We start from the raw sequence: 27056 nt of genomic DNA, 5'->3' as shown, positions 1-27056 counted from the left end.
GCATTGAAACTTTTTCTTTATTCCTGTGTATCCTGATTTAGGCAAAAAACGAGGAAGAAGGTTAGTTTGACCTTTGACTACCTCACCTTGGCCGCATTAGACGAATTATTCTGCATGTTGCTTCTAGAAATATAGGGATGCGATCGATTATGGTTTGCTTTTCTGAGTTTAGTGTGTAATCAGGTGTCCTAATTTTTAACACTTCAAGAAACATTTTTTGGTTTTCAACTTTCATAGTCGTTGGTATTTGGAGTCTGATTAAAGTATATTATAAAGCAGTCAAAACCTAGCCAGATTATACTCCTTCTCTCTGTAAAGACTCATTTTCATTGTGAGTGGTCTGTAGTGTGTCGTTTATAACTAATCTCTCATTCACTTATTATCATGACCCACCTACTTTCCAAGGACATGGATGTCCCTTAAAATAAGCTGCTGAATAGAGTGAAAGCACAAGAGACATGTGCAACGAAAAGGAGGTTAGTTATAGAAATATACTTGGCATAAGGATGTTTGAACTTAAAATTTAAGCTCTGAGCATCCTATAAATAAAGCTATAACTTGGAAAACCATAGTGATTTTTTTCACAATTCTTACATTAAAAGAAATAGTTTTACTTGGTCAAGAGAAAAAAATGTTCATATATTAAAAACTTAAATTTTTTTGAGGGGCATGGATCTTTCTAAAGATACTGAATCATAAACAAACTGAACAACACAAGAAACTGTTCTTGCCCAAAGTAGTCTGTCACGTGGAGCGCTTGTCTTCACATGGCTGGGTCTTATGTTTGCCCTCAGTCAAAACAAAGTGTCCAGTACGAGGGTGTGAGTCTATTGTTTTGGGAGCTCTAGGTGGGTCTGTAGCTCGTCGGTGGTCTCACCTGTCGAATCTGGACAAATGGATGGTCAGCATGTCTCTGAGGCAATCTCTCATGAATCTCAGCTTGGTTCTTACGCCATATATATTTTTTGTTTTTGTAGTAAAATATAAAAACATAAACAAACAAAACAAAATTTGCCTTCTCAACCATTTTTGAGTGTATAATTCAGTGGCATTAAGGATTGTACATTCACATTGTTGTGCAACAGTCAACACCATCCATCCCCAGAACTTTTTCAAACTGAAACTCTGAACCCATTAAAAAATAACTCCTCATTCCCCACTCCTGGTTCTTCCTTTTGAAAGGAAATGGTTGGCAGGTAGTTTGAGGTTGAGGTCTCTGGCAAGTTCTAGAGCTATGTCTATTCTGTGGCATGGTAGGTGATCTCTCACTTTAGACACCAGATATCACAGCATGCCATTTTGTGGTAAATACCTGAGAATCCCTCTTACCGTTGGCCAGTTGGAGGGATGTTGTATAGATGCAGGGAAGAAGAGCTGTAGGCCTACTGTACCCATCCCCCAGGCTTTCCTGAAGGATTTCGGCCCGTCCTTTGTTGAAGGCTCACATCTTCTGCCACCCAGTATGGTAGAACTGATCTCCATCTGGAAGATTTTTAGAGTAATTGGTATCAGTAGACTTTTCCAACTGTGTAATTACTTCATTGAGACTCTCTAGGATGCTTGCTTCTGGATAAGACCTTGTTACGATAACCTACTAAGAGAACCTGTGTTGCAGGTGACACTGATGGACAAAGAAGTAAATTGACCTGTTCACCAGGGAAGTGTTTAGCATTTTTCACCCAAAGGCTGCTTAGAGGCTATTTATGAAACAATTTTGGTTTTGTCATTTGTTCCATAGCTATTGTCTCCGATAGTGATTGAACAGTGCTTTTATGTGCATTTCAAAGGAATTCTTTGGTCCTGAGAGCAAAAAGAGATTATTACTGTAGAGGAGATACATCCCTTCCCATCTGGTATGATAGAGGTGGTATCTAATACCTTTAAAAACTGAATCAGGTTTATTTAAGTGTAGATGAGTGGAAATCCCTTTGCCCTTTTAGAAGGTCAAGTTTGGAAGATAGCTTAAATGTCTCCAAATATGTTAAGCCCGTCTGAAACAAACACAAACACACACACACACAAAAGCCTGCAGCTTTCCTCCCTTGTTTTTGTATATATCTGCAAGATAGTTACCTTGATTTTATGAACACTCTTGTCTGAAAGATCTGCATCCTTCTGAGCCCAGACCATGGGATTGATTGACCTGATTGGTGAAAATTGTCTGAAAAAGAGCCTTCTAGTCTAATGCCAAGCCTACATTAGAACTAAATGCAGCCCTGGAATGCCTTGAAGAGAGGTTTTAGTTTAATCATAATTTGTAATTAAAATTTATAAGAAATGTTTTATGAGCAAACTCTTCAGAAGAATTTGATATATAATATTTATGTTAGAAAAAAAGTCTAAAAGGCTATTCTCTGAAATGTTAGCTCTAATTATACTTGGGTGCTGAGCTTATAGGTTATGTTAATTTTCTTTTTTTTTTTTTTTTGGTCTATAAAACTTTTTTATATAGCAGGTTTTTATTAGTTATCTATTTTATACATATTAGTGTATAGGTGTCAATCCCAATCTCCCAGTTCATCCCACCACCACCACCCGCCCATGTTAATTTTCTTATGCTCCTTTCCTTCTCATTTTGTAGAAAGCAATGTGCGTTACTTTTGCAATCGGAAAATATCTTACTTCCTAAAAAGGAAATTTAAAAATTCTGATGCCTGTTTTGTCCTTAACCTTTTGAAACCTCCTTCTGTGTCACCGACTTCTAGAGCTCACAGTCCTGCAGTTGCTACTGAACCAAACTTTAGTCTGCTTACCTGATGCGCAAAAAAGCTAGTCCACTGATACCGGGTTGTGGTGAAGGAAAGTACAGCGTTTATTGCAGGGCACCAAGCGAGGAGAACAGGCAGCTTATGCTCAAAAGACCTGAACTCCCCGATGGCTTTTAGGGAAGGGTTTTTAAAGACAATGTGAGGGGAGAGGGTTACAAGGTGCATGATCAGCTCATGCACAATTCCCTGATTGGTTGATGGCGAGGTAATGGTGATGTTTCAGGAATCTCAGTCATCAACCTTCTGGTTCCAACCGGTCTGGGGTCTATGTGTGCTGGTGGTCAGCATGCAGCTAACTTCTACCTGGTGGGGGTTTTAGTATCTGTAAAACAATTCAAGGATATGGCTTAGGATATTATTTATAGCCCTTGAAGAGGAACTAAAGGTCCTTGACTTTGTTTTATGGCTAAACTATTATTATTCTGTCTTGCTTGACTGTTTTCTCACTTCTCTGATTAAATTTGCTCTTTGGAACTCAGAGAAGGCCAAGGAGGCTAAAGCTTTGCTACAAACCAAGGGGCAGGGGTTGCAGCAGGGACGGAGGTAGGATGGAGATCTCTCCCTGGTAAGGCCCTGAAGGGTCCTACTTGGTTTCACTATCATAGTTGCATCTGTTTGTCATGGACAGCAATGCACGGGAGCTCCTTGCAAAATCAGGCTCATTTTGCAGTGATGGAAGATTCTGGACTGCCCAAATCATTAAGAGCTAGCATAAACAGAATGCTCTAATGATTGGCTTAACTGTCTTGTCACTCTTGATATGATTCATTCCATTGGCCCCTCAGTCTTAAAACTTAAAAAAAAAAATCCTTAATTCCACCGCCTAACTGTTAACCACCAACCACCCATCACCAGTGCCAACTGGAATATCTGTTGTTGCTGAGATTGATAGTGGTTTTAGCACTCGTGGATTTTCTCCTCAGTTTTTTGTAAGCCCAAGGCATCAGGTTCACTTCCTGCTCTTGGGAAGCCCTGTTCAGTTGTGGCCTACACTCTTCTCAACCAATACCACTGCCAAAAGGTAATGAATATTTTTTTTAGTCTTTTTTTGAAAGGCTGGAACAGGAGTGAGATAAGAGTACTAGGTATTATATGTATCTCTGAATCTTTTCACTCTAATCCAGTATGCAAATTTTAGACCTTAAAATAACAGATAGGTTTTTAGTTTTGTTCTTTTGATTCACACTTGAAATTGGATCTGGTCCTCAGAAAATAATGCCATTATAGCTAAAATAGAAATTCTTGTATTCATTTTCTTATGGGGGAGGCACATTCTTATTGATGGTCGAAAGCACTTACGAGTAAAGGTTTCCTGGATTTCTTGTTAAGTGGCATGGCTTATTTTTACTATTATTGACTTGCTCCCTGAGGTGAAAATGCCTCCTGGAATTAAAGCAGTTGCAGTTTCCTAGCATCTGTGGAAAGATGATATATGGAGGGAAGGAAGGAAGTTGTGGGCAAAAACCACTGCTGAAGCTGCCAATACCAAATGATGTATTGCCGAGCAGTTCAGAGTGAAACTGAGAGGAAGGATTTCAGTAAGTCCCCAAATCTGCCTATTCATGTAGGCAAAGGCTTACCTTCATTTTTCTTCTCCCTCTCCTCCCCTCAGTCTGGAGAAGTAGTTTCTTCTTCCAATACCAAGTGAATGGATGTAGGATTTTTCTGCAGCGTGCACTTCCCTAGCCCCTGTAAGGCTGTGTCTCTGGGCCAGAGTGTCCTCAGGCGTTAGAAGTGAGTGTAGACCCCCAGTTCCCTTCTCAAGCCTGTACACCAGAATCTGAGGCTGCCTTTTTTTTTTTAAATATCTTTATTGGAGTATAATTGCTTTACAATGGTGTGTTAGTTTCTGCTTTATAACAAAGTGAATCAGCTATATGTATACATATATCCCCATATCCCCTCCCTCTTGCGTCTCCCTCCCACCCTCCCTGTCCCCCCCACTCTATGTCATCACAAAGCACCGAGCTGATCTCCTTGTGCTATGCGGCTGCTTCCCACTAGCCATCTATTTTACTTTTGGTAGTGTATATATATCAATCCTATTCTCTCACTTCGTCGCAGCTTCCCCTGTGTCCTCAAGCCCATTCTCTACATCTGTGTCTTTATTCCTGTCTGGCCACTAGGTTCATCAGTACCGTTTTTTTAGATTCCATATATGTGTGTTAGCATATGGTATTTGTTTTTCTCTTTCTGACTTACTTCACTCTATATGACAGACTCTAGGTCCATCCGTGAGGCTCCCTTTTTTTTACTTAAAGTTCTCCAAGTCACTAAGACGGCAGTGCAGTGATTTTGTTTGTTCAGGCAGCAAAATCACATGTCAGGGTGATAAATATGTATGAAACTCTGTTTAGTTCATTTTAAAGGCACCAAGGCTAACACCGCCATTGCATCCATTCAGGTGAAAACGTGTTCCCTGATGGCAGGGGAGAAGAGACCTTGAAATATGTTCTTCATTAAGCTGGCTCGACCAATGAGTGGCCCTCTTGGCTTTTAGTTTTTCAGGGCTATTAATGCTGAGCAGAAAAATTGGCTATTACCTAATAGCTAACAGAACATTTGGGGCAAAGTTGGGTTTTCTTGTTGTTGTTGTTTTTCATTACAAATTATCTGAACCTCAGCTTTGTGTGTTCTTTTTTCTTTTCATGGAGCAAGGGGCTTATACATTGTGTTCACAATACATCTGCAAAGGGCTTCTGGGATGTTTTCATTGTATTTTAAATGCTGCAACCACCAGAGGGCAAATTATAAGCCAAAACTTCCCTGTTAGCAGCATGCCAGAAATCTCTCAGTCTAACATAATTTGCATTGTGATTAGAAAATACACTAAATTTGATGCAGTTCTTTAGTCTTCAGAAATCACTGAGTTTTTTTTCAAAGTGTGTGCATGTGTGTTGTTACAACCAGAGTTAATGTGCCAGCCTCCCCAAAGTGTAAGGGCAAGGGCTTAGAAGCATCCCAGGCTGACTTCTTTGACGAAATACGGGAAAGCGCGGGTAGGAAATAAAGGTAGAAGGAAAAGGAAATTAAAAATAATGAGGTGAAGCTGGAGTGAGAGGTTGCTTTCTTCACCGGGGTAGGGGTAAGCATTGTTATTTCTAATTGAAAAGGTGAATCTTGGTGTTTGAAGGATACTTGGCTCCACTGTAGATGGACTTGAGCTATCACTGGAAACACTTTTCAAATGATTTCAAAACTTCACAGTTATAAATGTTGCAACATTTTGCATTTCTTGGGTAAATTTTTTTTCATTTTCAAAACAGTTTACACTCAGCCCAGTTAGTAATTACCTTAAAATACAGAGTTATATCCTGCTGCTAATTATCTTTACTTTCCTTTTTCCTGTTTATTCATAAACTGGATAAGAAAGATGGGGCTTTTTATTTTAATTTACAGTAAGGTCTCAGCTTAGAATGAATTCTTTCTTTGGGCTAAATACTCTCTATTCCTCAAAGAAGAAAAGGCTAGTTTTTACAAAATGGAATTTTTTTTGCAGGTTAACTCTAGAGCCTAAAGGACTTCTTTATCTTATTTGTGGAGCATCTTTTTTAAACCTCCCTCCTAACCAGATTTCTTTAAAGGTGTTAATGCTTTAAGCAGCATGATGCTACTGGGAATCTAGGAAACTCAGACTTAGCCCCTTAGGTATTGTGAGTGGACGGGAAGCCCCATGTACTGGAGCCCTCCGCTCAGAGGTGAGAGCTTGTCCTTGGTGCTGAGGATGCTGACAAGAAAATAACATTTAAAAAATAATTAATTTTCTGGAAGGGCCTACCTATTTTTTTCCCTTGCAAAAGTTATATACGCCTTTCCCTTTAGAAAATGACAGGTTTGACAGTTCAGGCAAACCTCACCGAGGATAAATGAAAGAACTAACGAGATCGTGAAGAACTGTTGGAGATCTGGGGAGGGTAGGAATTGAGAGGAGACCCAGCACCGAAGGCTCCTTTTGTCCTGAGCACATTTGCTATTTATTTGTTACAGAACAGCCAAGAAGCTGAATTGTGCTTTTGACAGTTGTGTGCAGCTGGGGTTACAGAAGTCAGTGCTCTGGGCTGGCCAAAGGTGAGGACAAAGAAAAGTCAGCCCCACTTTAAGCTGGAATCATGAAGAGCTACACCCTCAGGACAAGAGTGAACCAGTTTTGCATCATCTGGGTGAGCTAGAGAGCTAGCTTTCGTTCTGGCTTAAGGTAGACCCAGACTTCTGGTGCCTGGCAGAAGAAAGTGGAATTTTCTGGGGGAAGGTACCATCACCCTAGGCCACAAGTTTCACCTACAATTAAAATTTTATTGAATTTTGGGTGCATTTTGAGGGACTATCCTACAGGATTTTAGGAGAGATTAGAAGTGGGTGTGAGGGCTTCCCTGGTGGCGCAGTGGTTGGGAGTCCGCCTGCCGATGCAGGGGACACGGGTTTGTGCCCTGGTCTGGGAAGATCCCACATGCCACGGAGCAGCTGGGCCCGTGAGCCATGGCCACTGAGCCTGCGCGTCTGGAGCCTGTGCTCCGCAACGGGAGAGGCCACAACAGTGAGAGGCCCACGTACCGCCAAAAAAAAAAAAAAAAAAAAATGAAGTGGGTGTGAGTCAAAGACAGGATCATGGAAGACTTTGGTTTTGGCCTCAATGACTGGAAGAACAGAGTTCTTTCCCACCATTTAAGGTGGAAAAGATGGCAAGTGGAGTAGACTTGGAGTGGCAAGGTCAGAAGTGCAGTTGAGATGTCTAGACATCCAAATGTAAGTAACAAATAGGCAGGTTCTCTCAACAAGAGAAGTGTGGGCTAAAGATATAAATTTGGGAGTGTTTTTATTAATTAATTAATGCCTGGAGAAGAAGACCAAAGACACAGGAAATCACGTAGAGAGAATGCAAGGACAAGCCACAGAATGGAGGAAGGTTTTTTCAACATATGTAACCAACACAAAACTACAAATCAGCAAGAAAAACAGACAACCCCAAAGAGAAATGGCTAGAGACTTGAACTGGCTCTTCATATAAACAAGTAGCTAAACGTCCAGTAACCATATGGAAAGGTACACAACCCAATTAGTAATCAGGAAAGGTGAAATAAACCACAGAAAGAAAGATATTACTAGAGAATCCCCATGCATACTGTCAGAGAATGGAAATAGTTTCAACCATTTAAAAAATAATTTGGCATTACCTAATGAAGTTGGAAATATTCATTGTCTTTAACCCAGCAGTTCCACCCCTAGGTATATCTTATAATGTTTGCACGCGTGCACCAGATGTGTAGAAGAATGTTCTTTGTGACATTGTTCATAATAGTGAAAAACTAGAAATGACCTAAATACCCATCATCTGTAGAGTGGATAAATTTTGATATACTCATCCAATGGGATATTATCAGGTAATAAAAATACACACCTCAGTTATACTCAATAACAGGGGTGAATGAAATCACAAATTCATTTAGCAGAAGGTGCTAGACAAAAAAGAATATAAAATCAAACAAAAACTAATGTTTAGAAATAATAGTAAAATCTTGTAAGGTAAAAGGTGCCAAGAAGTGAATACCATAAGAATCAGGAGAGCAGTTACCTCTAGGGGATAGAGGGTGTGATCTGGAAGGGATGCACTGGGTTTTGGGGTGCTGGCGATGTTTTATTTCTTGATTTGGGGCCATATATATATATATATACGCCAGCGGTATCCTTTCTACTTGCCTGGTTATTTTGCTCATCCTGAGGCTTAATCTAGGGGGAAAGAGTCTGTAGGAAGTGAGGTCATTACCATTCATCCAGTCAGTATTTGCACAGATAAGACATTTTTCTAGATGCTCTGGGGTAGAGTTGAGCAAGTCCTGGTCACTGCTGTTCATAGAGCTCACAGTGCTGTAAGGGTGATTGAGAGTGCACCCAGGTGCTCAAGGGTGGCAGCACACGTCAGGGATAAGAATAAAGGCTTTGAAGCCAGAAGCCTGTATTTTAAGCCAGGATCTACCTGTTACCAGCTGTGTGGCTCTGGGCAGCTTACCTCATTTCCCGAAGCTGTGGCTTCATAATGTGCAAAATGCAGATGGTAGTATCTACCACAGAGTTAGGAATATTAAGTGCATTGATGTGCATGAAGTGCTTGCTACATAGTAACTAGTGCCTTGACGTATTAGCTGCTTTTTGAAGTAACTCATAGAAAGGATATGAAACCACCATGAACAAGACGTGGAGATGCACCGGAAGCACACTGCGCTCATCCCAGCCTGAAGAGCGGGGAGTATACATGATGCTGAGGGCGTATGGGAAGGAGCTGTGGGAGTTTCAGAAAGTTGGAGGGAAGGGTCCAGGTACCCTAGGCAGAGGGCAGTGTGACCAGGGCTGTGGGCTCGGGGTGCAGCAGCTTGTGTTAGCATAGTCCTGTGTGACCAGTGGGGCTTGCAGTCTGGAAGCCCCTGGGCTGGAGTGGTCTGCAGACACGTTTGCCTGGGATGATAGGCTTCATTTTTTTAAATGTGTTTTTTCAGGGAAAGAGTCTTTAGAAGAAGACAAGAGCTGTGCCTCTAACTGCAGTTACCACCACTCTCTGTGCTGAGACCCATCATTCTTTGTTTGCCAGATGCCTGGACCCTGAAGACACTGATGTTTATAAACCTTAGACTGTCTCTTGGGCTGAGTGTGAAAGTAGCATGAGGAAACCATGGGAAACTTGCACGGGGACTGGATCGTGGGAGGAGTTGAACGTCATACCAGTGAGTTTGGACTTACTCTGCAGGTAGTAGGGAGCCATTGCAAGGTTTTGAGCAAGGTGTTGAATGAATAGAAAACTCTATTAGTTTAGTCTAGCATGATCTACACTGGACCTGGGGGCATCCATTAGGAGGCTTTGGCGGTGGCCCAGTGAAAAGGAATAAAAGACTTGAACTAGAGCACAGAAAGCACAGGGTATATTTGACAGCCGTTCTGGGGGCTGACTTAATGCCATTTGGTAACCGATGAGGTATGTGTTGAATGAGAATAACAGTACCAGTAACAGAAGGGGGAAGGAGGTGGGCATAAGTGTGGGCCCAGGAGGCATTTAGTGATGAGGCACTGAGTTTGAGGTGGGAGGCAGGCTTTCTGCTCAGCAGAACGGCTCAGAGTTGGTTAAGAGACTCAGTGTTGTGAGAGAGAGTTCTGAACTTTTTTCTCAAAGGCCATGTTAACTGCATGATACAGTAGGTCCTCTACATGCAAACGAGTTCTGTTCCGAGAGCGTGTCTGTAAGTCCAGTTTGTTCGTTAGTCCAACAAAGTTAGCCTAGGTACCCAACTAACGCAATCATCTATATAGTACTGTCACACAAATAATATTAATACATAAAAAACAAACAAACACAAAAAAGAATTTTTTTTTTTTTTTTTGCGGTACGCGGGCCTCTCACTGTTGTGGCCTCTCCCATTGCGGAGCACAGGCTCCGGACGCGCAGGCTCAGCGGCCATGGCTCACGGGCCCAGCCTCTCCGCAGCATGTGGGATCTTCCCGGACCGGGGCACAAACCTGAGCCCCCTGCATCAGCAGGCAGATTCTCAACCACTGCGCCACCAGGGAAGCCCAGAAAACATTTTTAATCTTACACTTCAGTACCTTGAAAAGTACAGTAGTACTAGGTATATCACTACTGCTTTTACACTTGCTTCCGGACATCCTGGGCTTGAAATAAAGATACTGTACTACTGTACTCTATACAGTACTTACAATAAAGTACACAAAAGCACAACCACTCGCAGAGGGTGCGCGCACATGACAATGTACGCCAGACATGTGAACTAACTTACGTGATTGGATGTGTTGAACGCACATTCACATCTTTGAAAGCTTGCAACTTGGAGGTTCGTGTGTAGGGGATTTACTGTAATTGTTTTTGACAGTCCAATGACTTAATGTGGTCACTGTCCTATGGTGGGCTTTACTTGGTCCAGTGCAAATGGCTCTAGTCCTTGGTGGTTGTCAATAAACCAGGCACGTTGGTTGCAGAACTGTGGGTCGTACACAGAGAGAATGATTAGTGTTGACTAGTGAAAACAGAGGTGGGGGCATCTTGAGTTTATCCTCTAGTTGCACAGAGAAAGCTGGGTCCCGGGGCTGGTGGCCAGAAGGCATGCCTCATTTGGCACTGGCTGGATTGACAACAGGCCCAGACACACTTGCAAACATACTTCGCCCAGCCTGGGATTTGGCACACCTGCTGTGTGCTGAGTGGGTGGCCTGACTCATCCATGTGCACCTGCGGTGGTGCCTTTACCTGCTGGAGAGAATTTTGCCCAGAAGAAAAGCCATTCAGTGAAGAGTTCTTGAATCTCCGATATAAGAAGCCTGGTTTACTGAAGTGGCTCCAGAAAGCTTTTGTAAATTATGAGAAAGACAATTATTGGTAATTCACTGATGCTTAAGGCTTGCCTATTTTTAGATCAACTTAATTGTATACTTGTGCTTTTTAATGAGCTGGAAATTGGCTTTGGGACTCCATATGTGAGTGGATACAGTCAAAAAATGCTCATGTTTGAGTACTTAGAATTTTACAGGTTTGTAGTTATATTTTTGCTTATAGCTTTTTCACTTATGTTAATATATTTTTCATGCTGAATCCTAAGGAACAAATCTTTATTTATATAACCTTAATTCCATTGAAAATGTGCTGCCAATGGATCATCGGTTATATAATTTCCATTCTATAAGGTTTTTTGTTGTTAATGTTAACAATATATTGCACAGGTAAGAGTTCCAAAACTCTTCCGTAATCTTTGAGATTGACTTTATAAGAAGTGTAGTTACAGAAAATTCTGATTTTGGAAACAAATTTTAATCTGCTTAAGCATTTTGCTTTAGATATTTTGAAGGCAAGCACATGAATTTTTTTCAAACACATTAATAGAATTTGCTTGACTATTTACTTCTTAGATTGAATGACTTTTGTTCTAGCTCAGGATCTCTGACCTAACTGAAAGATTAAAAATTGTCCATAGGGGCTTCCCTGGTGGCGCAGTGGTTGAGAGTCTGCCTGCCGATGCAGAGGACATGGGTTTGTGCCCCGGTCTGGGAGGATCCCACATGCCGCGGAGCGGCTGGGCCCGTGAGCCATGGCCGCTAAGCCTGCGCGTCCAGAGCCTGTGCTCCGCAACGGGAGAGGCCACAGCAGTGAGAGGCCCACGTACCGAAAAAAAAAGAAAAAAAATTGTTCATAAAGCGTTAAGACCTTTGGTTAGAAATTTAAAATCATGTCTTGAATTTTATGCCCATGTTGAAGATGCTACTCAGAGATGAAACTGGAGTTTAGTTCTTTTGATAGGTCCTGGGTCAGCCTAAACCAGGCTTCCTTTTAGGGTTTTTGTTTATGGTGTCATGGGCGACAGCTTTAAAATAGGCAGGTGGAGGGAATTCCCTGGCGGTCCAGTGGTTAGGACGCCGTGCTTCCCCTGACGGGGGCACCGTTGGATCCCTGGTCAGGGAACTAAGATCCCGCATGCTGTAAGGTGCGGCCAAATGCAGAAAATAATAAAATTAAATAGGCAGGTGGATTCAGGGTGTTGGTTCCAGTCCTATTGGGGCCACATGGCTTGGATATACATGGTATCTATTTAAAACAGAAACAGTTTCTGAATTTTTCTCAGGCAAACTGTTATGAGGCGAACTCTATGGCTGTTAGTTCCTCAAGTTCTCTTGCCCTGCTCTGCCCCCTTCTCCTTGCCCATCATAATTCTCATCTCATAATTGCTTTGGCGGGGGTTGTTTCTGTATTTTTCTCTGTGTGTTTCTTTTTATTGGTGGTTTCTTTGCTCCAAGGAAGAACCAGATTTTCTATTTCTAGTATTCTGTTCAGAAACTCCATGCCCTTCCCCTAGATTGCTTGTCACCCGAGAGATGGCAGAACAAAGCAGGCAGCAGAGCCATTTGTTCCAGGTCTGTCTTTGGGGGATGATGAAAACTGTGTCTTTGGCATAGTTAGAGCTCAGGATGGCTTGACATTTTCCCAGTGGGTTAGCATAACCCAGGGACCTCTCTTGAGTTCTGGTAACGACCACTTAACCATCAAATTTTCCTTAGGGTATGGCTCTTGAGAGGAAACAGCCTTTTCAAATGGAGAGCTTTTTATAGATTTCATTACTAGTTGAATCTGTATTCTTATAGGAAATACCTAATCAGATATTGATGGTGTTAGGCCATCTGTCTGTATATGAGTATTTTCCTCTAAGCCAATGAGAACCTTACCTTTGCTCAGATTGATATTCTGCGACAACTGCTGCTTGGGGGGCAAGAGATTTTTCAACATTAGATTGCATCCTTTATTGTTTTAATTTACTTCAAGGCAGAAACATAACACTAAAAAAAGGCGGAAGGGGGCTCTTTCAAATAAAAAAGACAGCAATTGAAAACATATTAGAGGAAAACACAGCTAATATTTTTTAAAAGCTATGCAAATGGTTTAAAGGTTTTAAGACTACAGTTCGTTTTTCTAAAACCAGTAGATATCATTTAAGCTTAGTGTTCATAAACTATTTTAGGGCAAGGATAATGTCTTAACCATAGATTGTACTCCCTCTAACATAATACATTCAGGTAGAAGACATGCCACACAGGTAATGTTTATAGAATACAGGTATTAGTTGAAGATGTACGTGTTTTGCTATTTTTTCCTCGTAAGTGATGCTTTTCCCACTGAGGTCTTTGTGTCCGAAATGCTGGAAACTCTTCTCATTCTCAGTGCCTTACTCTTAGTTCTTTTAATTACTGCTTGGTCTTGCAGAAACTGAGTTTTAAAGGGTTAGCTAAAAATAGACTTGTCGCTGTAAGCACCTCTTCACATCTGCTTTCTTTCTCGGTCCCTGCAAGGCTGACCAGTTTTTTTGGAGTTGTGTATCAAAAACAGTTGGAGGGAAAACAGCATCTGTTTAGTCAACATTTCCAGTGTTGGAAGGAGATGTCAGATTTTTAACTTTTTTTGTTCTCTTTTTCAACACCAAGTATGGTGCTTTCACAGCAATGGAAATTGTTTCAAATGTGGAGATGGTTAGGTGTAGCCTTTTGAGGTCCGTCAGGTCCACTGAGCTCTCTGTTGTCCATCTCACCCTGTGCAGGGTTTACAAAGAGACATAGCATCCACTGGGCGAGTGTATATGGCTCACTCTTTTCTACGTTTAGTCATTTGACCTTCCGAATGCCAAGGGCGCACTAGGCACTTGTGGATGGAGGAGTGTGAAGCCAGCCCCTCTGAGGTTTGCTCAGGACCCGGTGGGAGAACTCTGGTTTAGAGTTCAGAGCAGGGTTTGGGCCCCAAGCTCTGCCACCTTCCAGATGAATTACCTTGGTCCAGTAACCTGTTACGTCACATATGAAATAGGGGTGATCATGCCTGCCTAACGCATGTGATGAGCCTGGGACGCACTGCCTGCCTGAGGAAATGGTTTTGAAGGTAGAATTAGGGAGTGGTGTCATCTTAGACCCCGCAATCCAACTAGGTGTGCTTCATTGTTTTTAGTAGTTTTTGGTTAATCTGCCCATGGTTCTGAAAATACCAGGCCCTGTGGCTCTCATTCCCTTCACCCCCTACCATGAATCAACAGCTCCTCCCAGCTGAGAACTTGAGAAATAATGCACAGTGATTCATGAGAACCCCAGTCGTTGTGTGTCCACTGAATTTCTTTTATTCTCTTTTGGTTTTGAAGGTTGGAGTACATTTTTTTTAAACTTCTTTTGCAGCAACACCATAACCTTATCTTTTAATTTCATAAATAAGAGGCCTTGCCTTTTGGTTTTTTAGGAAAGATGTTTTTTAGGAGGTGTGATGTTTGGTCTCATTACAGAAAGTTAATTATTTGTACTTATTTTTGCCAAGCATGCTTACTAGTACATTGGGAAACAGCATTCAGAATAATTTACTAAGTATTTTTTGTGATTGTAGCATCTCTTCCCTCTCTCCACACATTGTATAAATGCAAGTAAACTGTAATTCATTCAATAAAAACTGACAGTTGCAAAATTTCTATTTTTTAATAATTTTTATGCTCATGGTATAAACATTTAAGAGTACCAAAGGGTTATATATATGCTGGAAAGTAAGTTTTCTTCCTTTCCTCATCCCCAATTGTTCCCTACAGAGATAACCACTTATATGTTCTTAAAAATGGAAATCAGTGTTTAATCATGGTTTGATGCTCTGATATATTTGCCCTATCATTTCTTGGCCTTTTGACTAAGATCAAGTGCCTCTGACTATGCACTATAATTTTTGGTTATAAGTTAGAGGAATCAGGAGCAAGTTACTAGGTGTGCACTTGGACATATGAGCAGAAATGACTAATGTAACTTTTATGATACACTCGGTTTAACTAGCTTTCGGAGCCATTGTTCCCATGGCTTTGAGTGTCTTGCTTTCCACATCTGTGTTTTTTCATTTTCCAGTTGCAGCATGAGAAAGCTGAGCTAGAACAGCACCTCGAGCAGGAGCAGGAATTCCAGGTCAACAAACTGATGAAGAAAATTAAGAAACTGGAGAACGATACCATTTCTAAGCAGCTTACGTTAGAACAGGTAAAAATGTATGGTTCTCTCCGTACCCTTTTTAGGATCGTTATAGTTATATATATATATATATATATATATATATATTTCTCATATCATCAGCTGTTCTTTCAAGCTTTAAGAGGTCCTGAGGAATGTCAGTGAAAAATATTTTTCAACTTTTTCTTCTCACAGTGGCTGTTTCCTCTCTGAAGTACATATTGGCAGATCTGCATAGCACCTGCTCACTCTTTCACACAATTTTGCTTTTCTTAACCACAATTAATAAAGTTTCAGGAGATACATTGTGATGTACTGATTTATAGGCAGGAAATGTTAGGTTCCTTTTGCAAAAGGGGGAAGAATATGTTTTTAACCACAGGCTTGTTTCTGTGAAAGTTCCTGAGACAGTGTGGCTATGGAACTAAAACTTTTCTTTCAAGGGTTCTTCAGAACAATTAGCATTTTTTGTCTTTGAATTATTAGCAACCTTATATGAACCCCGTCTTTTCCCACCTAGATTTGTTGATACAGGTATGGAGTCCTAGACTTAGTTGCACATCCTGGTTCAGCCACTAATGAGTTTTGTGACCTCGCATTAACTTCATTAACTTCTCTGGGCCCAGGTTTTCCATTTGCAAACAGAGAAGCACAAACTAAAGTCAGGCGTGGCAAGCTTAAAAAGGTACAGAAGGCGGAAGGTGATAGCGCACAGTTTCTTTGGCCACTGCCCTTGGTAGACGTTGGTATTTGAGCACAGGTCTTGCCTTAGGAGGCCAGGCTGGTCCTTATCTGCCAACTCACAGAATCGTGGGCCACCGTTGTCAGTCCTTCCAAGTTGAGGTGTCAGGCAGAAGCTCCTAGTGCTTTTCCCCACGCTCTTTTCCCAAAGTTAGAAGAGGCTGACCGTAGTCTACTGCCACCTGGTTTCCATGTCAAATTCAGTGTATTCACATTTTCTAGTTCTTTGCGATGTGGATCCCAGTTACCACTTTGATGATTTGGCCAAGCTCTTCATGCAGAGTTGTCTGATTTATCCCAATTTTAGGATCTTTCTGTGCATCTTAGTCCGTGCTGACTGGTTCTTGAATCACCCTCAGGACCATTCTCATTTCATCATTGTACTTGAGACTGAAACCGTGAGGGGAATGTCAGGCTTGAGAGGAAGTCAGGGTTTGCTTTAAACTAATTGGACTGACTTTTGGTTTTTGTGTTATTCTTGTATCTACCTATATCAAAGGGTGGAACGTCACTGGGTGTTCTAAGACTATGAATAATGGCCTTGGAAATTTTTCCATTCCTTCTAGGTTAAAGAACAAAAAAGTTTCATTTCCAAGGGTTGGCTGTTTTACACATATCCAGAGTAATCTATTCTTACCCATCCTCTTTGGAATTCAGATGCAATTTCTAAATTTAGAAAACTCCCCCACATCTCCCCAACCCTGCCTCCAGCTTAAAGCATTTTGTTCCAAAGTTCACCTGTTTAATTTCCAGGGTAGGCAATAGCCAGTTCTTTTCAAATTAAAGTTTGGAAGATTCTTGTTTAAGTCCCTGACATACCAAGAACTCGTTCCTGTTACTTGTTAATCAAGAGTTAACCAAATGGCCAGGTGAAATTTTCACAGTGGTTGGTATTGTGAGAACTTCCCTTGGTCAACACCTTCCCTGTGATGGCTGTCAATAACGGAAGTAGCTTCTATCTTGTATTTGCTTACAGGCTCCTTGAGGAGACTTTGGAGCTCTGACCCCCACAGTTTAGTTGTGGCCACAAGGTGGGGGTAGTGGCCTAGAGTCAGAAAGAGAAGGGTTGGCTGATCCTACCGTCCCTGGGAGAGAGGATGGATGGCTGCACGGTCTTAAGGCTCTTTGGAAACTTTAGTAACTAAATGCTTTTAAAATGAGGCCCAAGGCATACATTCTCCCAAAGTTAACGATGTAGCCGGCTGTAAGGCATCTTTCAGACCTCAGCACTAAAGAAATGGATTTCCACAATGGAATGTGTGCATTGCAAAGCCCTAAACTGGAAATTATCCTCAGATCTGGGATATCAAGTCCTTATTTTATTTTTTTAATTTTAATTTAAAAAAATTTTTATTGGAGTATAGTTGATTTACAATGTTGTGTTAGTTGCAGGTGTACAGTGGAGTGAATGTTATACATATACCTATATCCACTCTTTTTTTGGATTATTTTCCCATATAGGCCATTACAAGTCCTCATTTTAATTAAGATGGAGAAAAGTAACACCATCCTAAAACTTTCCTCCCTTTCTTTTGGGTATGTCTAGGATGATTATATGTTGGGGAATTTATTTGTTTTAGCTACAAGTAATCTTAGTTGGTGTTTAGGGGGGAATGTTTGTTTCTTTCTACTGTAGAAATAAATGTCTTCCATGTTTCCATGGATGTGATCTGATCCTCTCTTGTGGCCATCTCTTGGGATTATCATCTGTATTATAATATTTACAATATGTTGTAGGCTGTAAAATATATCTTATACTGAAATTATTATCAGAAGAGCCAAGGCATGTGCTGTACTATGCATTATAATGATATATGTGTGTAGTACATGCCTTGGCTCTTCTATCTGACAATAAACATATTTTTAAAACTAAAAGCTATTTTAGTTCTATTTGAAGGCAATTATCCTATGTGTCCCGTGCCTTGCTGCTGCTTTGTTGGAAGAGTTTAAATAAAGTGTGGATTTAGACAGGTGCCTGGAGAGCTATCATTTGTACTTTGAAAGGCGGTGTAGGGTAGGTTCAGGGCCTGGGTACTGGACTTGAATGGAACCAGATGTGAACCTCTTTCCTCTGCTAAATATCTTAATTTATTTATTTTTTTGGTAGCAGCTTTATTGAGTTATAATTCACATACCATTACAAATCATCCATTTAAAGCGTACAGTGCAATGGTTTTTAGTATATTTAGTGTTGTGTAACCACAACCAAAATCAATTTTAGAACATTTTCATCACCTCAGAAGAAACCTTGTCACTCAATCCCCTAATCCCCTTAAGCAACCACTACTCTACTTTCTGTCTCTGTGTATTTGCTTATTCTGGACACTTCCTATAAATGGAATCATATAGTGTGTGGTCTTGTGTGACTGCCTTCTTTCACTTAACATGATATTTTTATCCATGGTATAGCATATATCAGTACTTCATTCCTTTTCCTGGCTAAGTAATAATCCATTATATGGATGTACCACATTTTGTTTATCCATTCATCATTTGCTGGACATTTAGGTTGTTTCGGCCTTTTGGTTATTATGAGTAATGCTGCTGTGAACATTCATGTACGATTTTTTGCGTGGACATGTGTTTGAATTTTTCTTGGAAATTAGAATGGAATTGCAGGGTCACATGCCAACTCTGTTTATCTTTTGGAGGAAATGCCAGACAGTTTTCAAAGTGGCTGCACCATGTTATTGCAGCCATCCTGGTGGATGTGAAGTGGCATCACATTGTGGTTTTGTATTTCCCTGAGGCTAAAGATGTCGAGTATATTTTCAGGTGCTTCTTGGCTATTTGTATATCTTCTTTGGAGAAATGTCTATTCAAGGTCTTTTTATTATGAAATTATAAGAGTTCCTTATATATTCTTATACATATAATATGTATTTTATAAGATACAAGTCCCTTATGAGATACATCATTGCAAATATTTTCTCATTTTCTGTGGGTGTTCTTTGCACTTTCTTGAGCGTGTCCTTTGAAGCATAGAGGTTTTTAAATTCTGGTGAAGTCCAATTATTAAATTTTTTCTTTGGTTGCTGTGTTTTGGTATCATATCTTAGAGTGCAAAGTCATGAAGATTTACCCCTGTTGTCTTTTTTGGGTGCTTACATTTAGGTCTTTGATTCCTTTTGAGTTAATTTTTATATGTGGTGTAAAATAGGGTCCAAATTCATTCTTTTGCATGTGACTATCTAGTTGTCTCAACCAGTTCATTTCTGAGCCTCAGTTTCCTTATCTGTAAAATGGCAATAATAGCAAACCTGTGTCAGGTACAATGAATGAGAGAGAGTGTAAGGTGATTTGCATAATGCCTGCTACATAAGCACTCAACATAAGGTAGTTGCTGCTGTTAATTTTTAAATAAGCATATATATGTATGTGTGTAACTGAATCACTTTGCTGTACACTTGAAACAAACACATCTTTAATTAACTATACTTCAATTCAAAATAAAAAGAAACTAAAAAAAAAAATCATCTATATTTTGAACCTAATGGGTTGAACCTGCAGAAGGGGTATTGGAAGGCCTCTGCCAGGTATTCGTGTTGGCCATAACATGTTTGTTTTGAAGGTGTAGCTTAGGTTGTAACAGTTTTTAAGAGGACACCTGGGGACTTCCCTGGTGGCGCAGTGGTTAAGAATCCGCCTGCCAATGCAGGGGATGCGGGTTCGAACCCTGGTCCGGGAAGATCCCACGTGCTGTGGAGCAACTAAGCCCATGAGCCACAAGTACTGAGCCCGTGTGCCACAACTACTGAAGCCTGCGTACCTAGAGCCCGTGCTCCACAACAAGAGAAGCCACCACAATGAGAAGCCCGCACACTGCTACGAAGAGTAGCCCCCGCTCACTGCAACTAGAGAAAGCCCGCACACAGCAACAAAGACCCAACGCAGCCAAAAATAAATGAATTAATTAATTAATTAAAAAAGAAAAGAAAGAAAGAAAAGGAAGGCACCTGCCTTTTCTCTGTAAAGCAGAACTTATCTGGGTTTGGGACTAAGTCTTAGACTCCTTGCAAGTTGGGCTCCAATTAACTCACGTGCTGGAGGCCTAATTTTAAGTTAATCTCACCAAAAGTCAGGCCTTCGGCATGGACCCTCGAATTAGTCAGATAGCATTTGTTCTTCTCTTAGAATCTGAGATCTTTTCATTCTTTAAGAAGGGAATGTTACCAGCTTGATCATCAAGGGCTCTGGGCTATCAGTGGTTCTGTCGGTGTTTTGCAGGATAAGAATTCATAGAATTGTAGAGCTGGAAGGCCACATTGCGGGGGAAGACTACCTCTGTCATTACTTTGTCCCCAGCCCCTCATGGGGATGTGAGAAAGTGGGGAAATCATGAGGAAATCCAGGGGCAGGGGCATCAGATCTGCCCAGGCTTTGGAACCACAGCTACCTGCACCTGTTTCCTCTTCCTCCAGAACTTGCTGCCTAGGAAGCAGGCTTGGGAGGAAAATGGGCCAGCTTGGCCTGTAGGTGGCCCAGCCTGCTCATACCTGCTCACACTTTTTCAGAGAAGGAAACCCAGAGGGAGATCAAGAGGCTTTCTTCCAAGTCACACAACTTAGCATTCTGAATGTTTAACTCCAAAAGATACTTTATAAGCAGATATAAAAAAGCATGTTCAGAAAAATGTAACATTAGGAGGTCTTTGCAGCACTAATAATTAGTATTAGTCTAACAAACTGGATTACTTTAGTCAATATGACTTTAGTACTCTGAAAGCCTCTTTTTTTTTTTTTTTTTTTTTTTTGCGGTACGTGGGCCTCTCACCGCTGCAGCCTCTCCCGTGGAGCGCAGGCTCCGGACGCGCAGGCTCAGCAGCCATGGCTCACGGGCCCAGCCGCTCCGCAGCATGTGGGATCTTCCTGGACCGGGGCATGAACCCGTGTCCCCTGCATCCGTAGGCGGACTCTCAACCACTGCGCCACCAGGGAAGCCCTCTTAAGGGCTCTTTTAAACACACACTGGTGGGCACTGCCTATTCCAACATGTGGTCACTGTCACATTTAGGTGATAAGAACATTTTGAACTTAAAATATTCTCTAAGTGTCAAGAGCTCTTCATCAGAATGTGTTCTGTCAACTAGGAAGGATTTTCCTTCTCCGGAGGATAACTAGCATGAAAGGGCACAAATTAGCTTATTTATTAAGTGAAGTTCAGCTCAGCAGATGTGAGGACCTTCTGTGTACTTTGCCCAGAAAATTATAGGAAAGAAGAAAACAGCAGCCATAAACAGGTGTTTTTGACACTTAACTATTATTAGCTAGTACAGTAGAAAAATCTGGAATAAATTAGTTGGAAAATTAGTCATGTAATTCAGCTGACACTTAATGATGAACAGGGATGCCTGTCATGTACTAGACCTCTTACTCTTTTCTCCTGTGGTTGGCCCAGTAAAGTTTTATCAGTTATTTCTAGAATCTGGGGTGTATTTTCTTATCAGAGATGTCCTTTCTTCCCAAAGCACAGACAACCATTTCTAAAGGCTAGCTTTAGGATTGGAATGGTCATTTTATTTATTAGCATCTACGTGTAATTACAGTATCTTAGCCCCTGTAGTTTTGGGACGCTCTTGGGTTCATATCTCCCTTTCACCTGAACAAGCTGTGTGACTTCAGGCCAGCAATTTGATCTCTTCTGTGAACAGACTTACTCTCTAACTTGTAGGTTTGTTGGGGGGATAAATCTTCCATTCTGCCTCTCCTCACGCTCCATCCCTATTGAAGTTCTTTCATTTCTCTTGTCGGGGAAGGAGAAATTATCCTCTCCCCTTCTAGGTTTTTCTGGCTGGTTGAAGAATGATATTGACATGAGACAGAGAAAATCAACAAGTTTAATGACATGTATAGGTGGGAGAGAAAATTCGCCAAAATTGTTGAAACCCTCCCTTTAATATTGTCTTCAGCACTAAAGACAAAAGAGGATGTTGTGGGCAGAGCTTTGGAACTTCAGAGGAGGGGAGGAAGGCAATTGACAAGCAGAGGGAAAAGCAAACGTTGGGCAAACAAATGTTTGCTAGGCAGAGACAGTGGGACACAGAGAGGAATTTTAACAAACAGGCTTTGCTGGATTCCTCCCACTCTACACACCTAGGTCATGCTACCGTTATCGTGGTGATAGCTCCCTTTCTGGAACAGGTCCTCTACCTACGTTCTTTTAGGCAGTTAGGGGGAAGGTCAAAGGTTCCTCCTGATTCTTTGGGGCTTAAAAAGAATCAGCCTAAATCATTTATTTGTTTATTTATTTAAAAATTGAAGTGTAGTTGATTTACAATGTTGTCTTAATTACTTCTGTGCAGCAAAAGTGATTCAGTTGTACATATATATACACTCTTTTTCATATTCTTTTCTGTTATAGTTTGTCACAGGATATTGAATACAGTTCCCTGTGTTATGCAGTAGGACCTGGTTGTTTATCCGTTCTCTATATACCAGTTTGCATCTGCTCATCCCAGATTCCCAGCCCATCCCTCTCCACCCCTCCCCGACCTTGGCAACCCCCAGTCTGTTCTCTATGTCACAATCAGCCTAAATTAATCCTTGTGCCAAATAGACCTATTTTGGGGTGGCAAGTTTTGTTCCCCTGCTCAGAATTGTTCCCATGTGGATTGCACAGCAGTAAATAAGTTTACATGGTAACCCAGTACACTGATGTTTTTCTAACTGTATTTATGACTGGGACAAGTTCTGTGAAACACTTGCTTATGTGCTTTGCACTGATTTTCTGTCCAATCCTATTTCGTTTTTTAGCAAAATGTAGGTGACAACTGACTTGAACTAATTTCCTAATCCAATAGTGGGTCACAACCTGCAGTTTAAAAATCATGCTCTGATGTGCCCAGTGCTTTCCTGCCCCCACGTTTCCATGGATCTGTGTCCTCTGCCTGTCCCATGTTCTCCCTCCCCTGCCCCATCCCTATTTAACTGTTACCCAGTTTGCTCCTCTAGTCACTGTGCTCCAAAGTGTTTCCAATAACGTTCAGTCCTTTTCCTGTACCACTTGGTATGCAAACAGCAATTAACAATTAAATCATTTCTTTTCTGTGAGCTCCTCATAAGGTAAAGGAGGGAAGGTACAATGTTAACCTCACCCCTGTGTCCCTGGTGACTCACATATAGTAAGCGCTCCAAAAATTGTATGTGCTGCCATTAATAATCAAAGTTTTCATCTAATTTCTGTGGTACTTTGCCCTCCCCATTTTCCAGGAAAATGAGCATACATATTATTTGAGCCTCAAACGTCTCACCACCTTCCTTGATCTGGTTATCCATCTCTTTAATCCATGGATCTGTGTGACTGTCTTTTTTGTCCACGCTGCACTTCTGTGGCACATATTCTGCGTTAATTCAACACACCTTTATTAACATGCCTGCTGTCTGCCCCAAACTCTACTAAGAAAGATGATGTCAGATCCCTGGCCTCGTGGAGCCTGGTCCAGGGAGGCCAGTGGACCTGTGGACGGTGATGAGGGATGCTCTGTGCCGTGCTGTGCTTAGGGGAACAGCATTACTACTGCAGCAGGATTCCGCCCTCCCGCATAACCAACTGAGAAGGACCTGAAGCTCCTTGGCACTTGGTTTAATTGTTTGTTAATTAACACACATGGGCTGGATAAATCTAAATCGAGCCTGTTGCAGGGAAGCAGGGATGTGAGAGGAGACAGAAATGGGAGAGAAGATAATGCAGTAAAATGTAGATTCAGGTTGCATGTAGTGGACATGCTGAGAACACAGAAGAGAGCTCCTGCAGAAGACGTGAAGTGGAATCCCTCTTCTTTGTTACTGGGAAGGGGAACAGTAGGGGTTTTGGCAGTCTGCATGTGCGGTGTCTTTGAGGACATAAGCTAGTCTTTTTTTTTTTTTTTTTTTTTTTTTTACGGTATGCGGGCCTCTCACTGCTGTGGCCTCTCCCGTTCAGGAGCACAGGCTCCGGATACGCAGGCCCAGCGGCCATGGCTCACGGGCCCAGCCGCTCCATGGCATGTGGGATCTTCCCGGATGGGGGCACGAACCCGCCTCCCCTGCATCGGCAGGCGGACTCTCAACCACTGCGCCACCAGGGAAGCCCATAAGCTAGTCTTTACAGTGAGTGTCTTGCAGAAGGCAGCCACGTGGCTGTACTAGGACTCATGCAGGCCTCGGTGCTGACACCTGCCCAGCAGTTACCTTCAGCCACTAGCCAACATCAGGTGACTCCAGAGACTTGACAAGACCGCAGCTTCCAGGGGCGTTGCAGGGGTGACACCCACTTCTCCCAGTGTCCCTCACCATCTACAACTGTAGCAAAGCACAGGGGCTGGGATTTAGAATGAATTTCAATCCTTGGCACAAAATTTTCTTTTTTTGTTCAATTTCTAAAAACGAAATAAGGAAACCGTTAGCGTATTTTAAGTTCTATAAAGAAGAAAGGAACTTTTTAGGTTTCCAGCTCTTAGAACAATGGTTCTAAGTTAAGGAAACACGGTGGCCTTTCTGCCTCTTTTGTTTAGAAGGTAATATAAGCCAACTGACGTCACAATCAGTCCACATACAATTCTGATGCTACTTATTTATAGTAGCTACAATGCCTAACTCTAGTGAGTTACACAGATCATCTGTGTGACCTTGTGACTTAGAAGAGAATTGAGTGCCTAGTGGCTCATGTTCAGGTTTGCATCCTTGATTGATTTTTTAGTTGGAATAGGTATTTCCTTCAGTCCACGGGTAGTGTGGCCTTACTGGGTTTTATTAGAACTCCATTCATGCCAGCGGCTGCCCTTGCAGATTCTGGCAGTGGAGGGCTCTTGTGGCAGTAGCTCTGGGGACCACCTGCTGGTTCCAAGGAGCAACCATGTTCCTTGAGGGTTCATTTGCATTAAGGAGCTGAAATTTAGTGACGCCTGTGCATCCTTTGAAGTTTGATTTCAAATACTAATCTCAAATTATGGAAGTCTTGAAAACTTTTTTAATCAAGCATTTGCATTGTAAAAGTAATCCATTGCTGTTTCAAGAAAATGTGGAAAATGTAAACATAGAAGTACAAACATGAAAAAAATTACCGAGACTACAATCCTCCCCAAACAACTGCTATTGATATTTTTTTCTTGATGTGATAGTGTATTTGCAACATGCACTATGGTATGTGATCTTTCCCCAGGATTTCTCCGCTACATCTACATCTCTTGATGTAGCAAAAGAGTTTACACCCCAGACTCTGAAACCTGCTTTCCACTGATGGTAATTATTTGGTAAAAGAGTCCCCAGGAATTATGAACCCATTATGCACATTTGTATAATACTGTGCTGATGTCAAAGTGATAAAAACTTAAGCTCAGAAACCATATAAATCTGACTAATTATATATGTATCTATTTCATAAAAGACCTTCATTTTCAGTATCATTGAACAAAAGCAAAATTTATTGAGCTGGTAAACTATGAAAGTGTTATTTTCACATATTAAATATTAATGGGGTATTAATATTATCCTGAAGTTCTGTCCATTTCAAAGAACAAATCTAATTTTTATAGGAACACAGTGTTTGCGAAGAAAAAAGTTATAAGCTGTGGTAAAGAAGGTTAACTCTTGGCTATCTGGAAAATTCTGTCTTCCAGATAGCTAAGCCTTCACTATCATTTCTCCTCTGAGAGTTTATTGGTTCACTCTGTATTTTAGATATGTGAATTAATATCCTAAATTAATGGATGTACTATTAGGAAATTGTTAATTTTTAAGATTAGATGTCTTTAAATTTTTTTGTTATAAAAATAGTAAATGTTCATTAAAAAATCGGGTGGGAGCTGGAAAAGGTCGGAAGATAAATGACCACCAACGTTACTTTCACCCAAGGGCAGACCCTATTTATCTTGCTATATAGTTCTTCATGATTTTTTTTTTTGCATCTTTTTTTGTTCTCTGTCAGTATATATATATATATATATATTTCATTTTTGGCCATGCCGCGTGGTTTGTGGGATCTTAGTTCCCAGAGCAGGGATGGAACCTGGGCCCTCAGCAGTGAAAGTGTGGAGTCCTAACCACTGAACCACCAGGGAATTCCTTCTATCAGTATATTTCTTTTTCTTTTTAAAAAATATTTATGGGCTTCCCTGGTGGCGCAGTGGTTGAGAGTCCGCCTGCCGATGCAGGGGACACGGGTTCGTGCCCTGGCTCGGGAAGATCCCACATGCCGTGGAGCGGCTAGGCCCGTGAGCCATGGCTGCTGAGCCTGCGCGTCTGGAGCCTCTGCTCCGCCACGGGAGAGGCCACAACAGTGAGAGGCCCGCGTACCGCAAAAAAAAAAAAAAATTTATTTATTTGGTTGCGCCGGGTCTTAGTTGCAGCAGGCAGGCTCCTTAGTTGTGGCTCACAGTCTTCTTAGTTGCAGCAGGCTGGCTCCTTAGTTGTGGCATGCGAACTCTTAGTTGCGGCATGCATGTGGGATCTAGTTCCCTGACCAGGGCTTGAACCCGGGCCCCTGCACTGGGAGCTCAGAATCTTATCTGCTGTGCCACCAGGGAAGTCCCCCTGTCAGTATATTTCTGATGCACATAGATAAATTTCTTTTCAACTGTAATTTTTGACCACCTAGACTTGAAAGTGATCATCCTTTCTCTCGCTCCTTACTGATGAACTTCCATTGGCTCTTTCTGGGCTCAACATTACACAAGCCAGTGGTGATGAACTAGAACTTGTTTTTAATTCTGAAATCATATGCAGCTTGATTGATCAAATAGGTACCTTGGGAGCTCTGTAGTCTATGAACACCTGTCTCATCTATAACACAAATTGGCTGCTCGATTTCTTAAAGATATATATATGTTTTCCAGAAGGCAAAGGTCAGATGTCTTCCAGCCTAGGAAAACTGCCAGGGCTAAGTAAAATTCCGCTGATTGCCACACCAACAGAGGCAGTGTTTAAGTTTTACTTCACTTGTTTCTGTTGCTTTAATTTGTGAGGGACCTTTGCCACAGAGCAAGGGCCATTGTGCATTTCACATCATTTGCATGTGGTATGTTTTAATAGCCCCTTCATGAATCCTATTAGTCACTTCTTTCCTATTTATAAG

At 41.4% G+C, this 27056-nt stretch overlaps 1 protein-coding gene across 2 annotated transcripts in view; it reads left to right on the top strand.

Moving 5' to 3' along the window:
* Window positions 1-27056, top strand: part of CCDC6 (coiled-coil domain containing 6) — a 119677-nt gene that overhangs the window by 54102 nt on the left and 38519 nt on the right. For both annotated transcript variants that reach the window (XM_060108646.1, XM_060108636.1), the window contains exon 3: window positions 15168-15296. In XM_060108646.1, the coding sequence (XP_059964629.1) occupies window positions 15168-15296 (129 nt within the window). The remainder of the gene's footprint in view (window positions 1-15167; window positions 15297-27056) is intronic.

The sequence above is a fragment of the Mesoplodon densirostris genome, chromosome 1 (genome assembly GCF_025265405.1).
Source record: "Mesoplodon densirostris isolate mMesDen1 chromosome 1, mMesDen1 primary haplotype, whole genome shotgun sequence".
Classification (NCBI taxonomy): Eukaryota; Metazoa; Chordata; class Mammalia; order Artiodactyla; family Ziphiidae; genus Mesoplodon; species Mesoplodon densirostris.
Note: the sequence above shows the minus strand (reverse complement) of the source record. Positions and strands in the feature narration are given on the sequence as shown.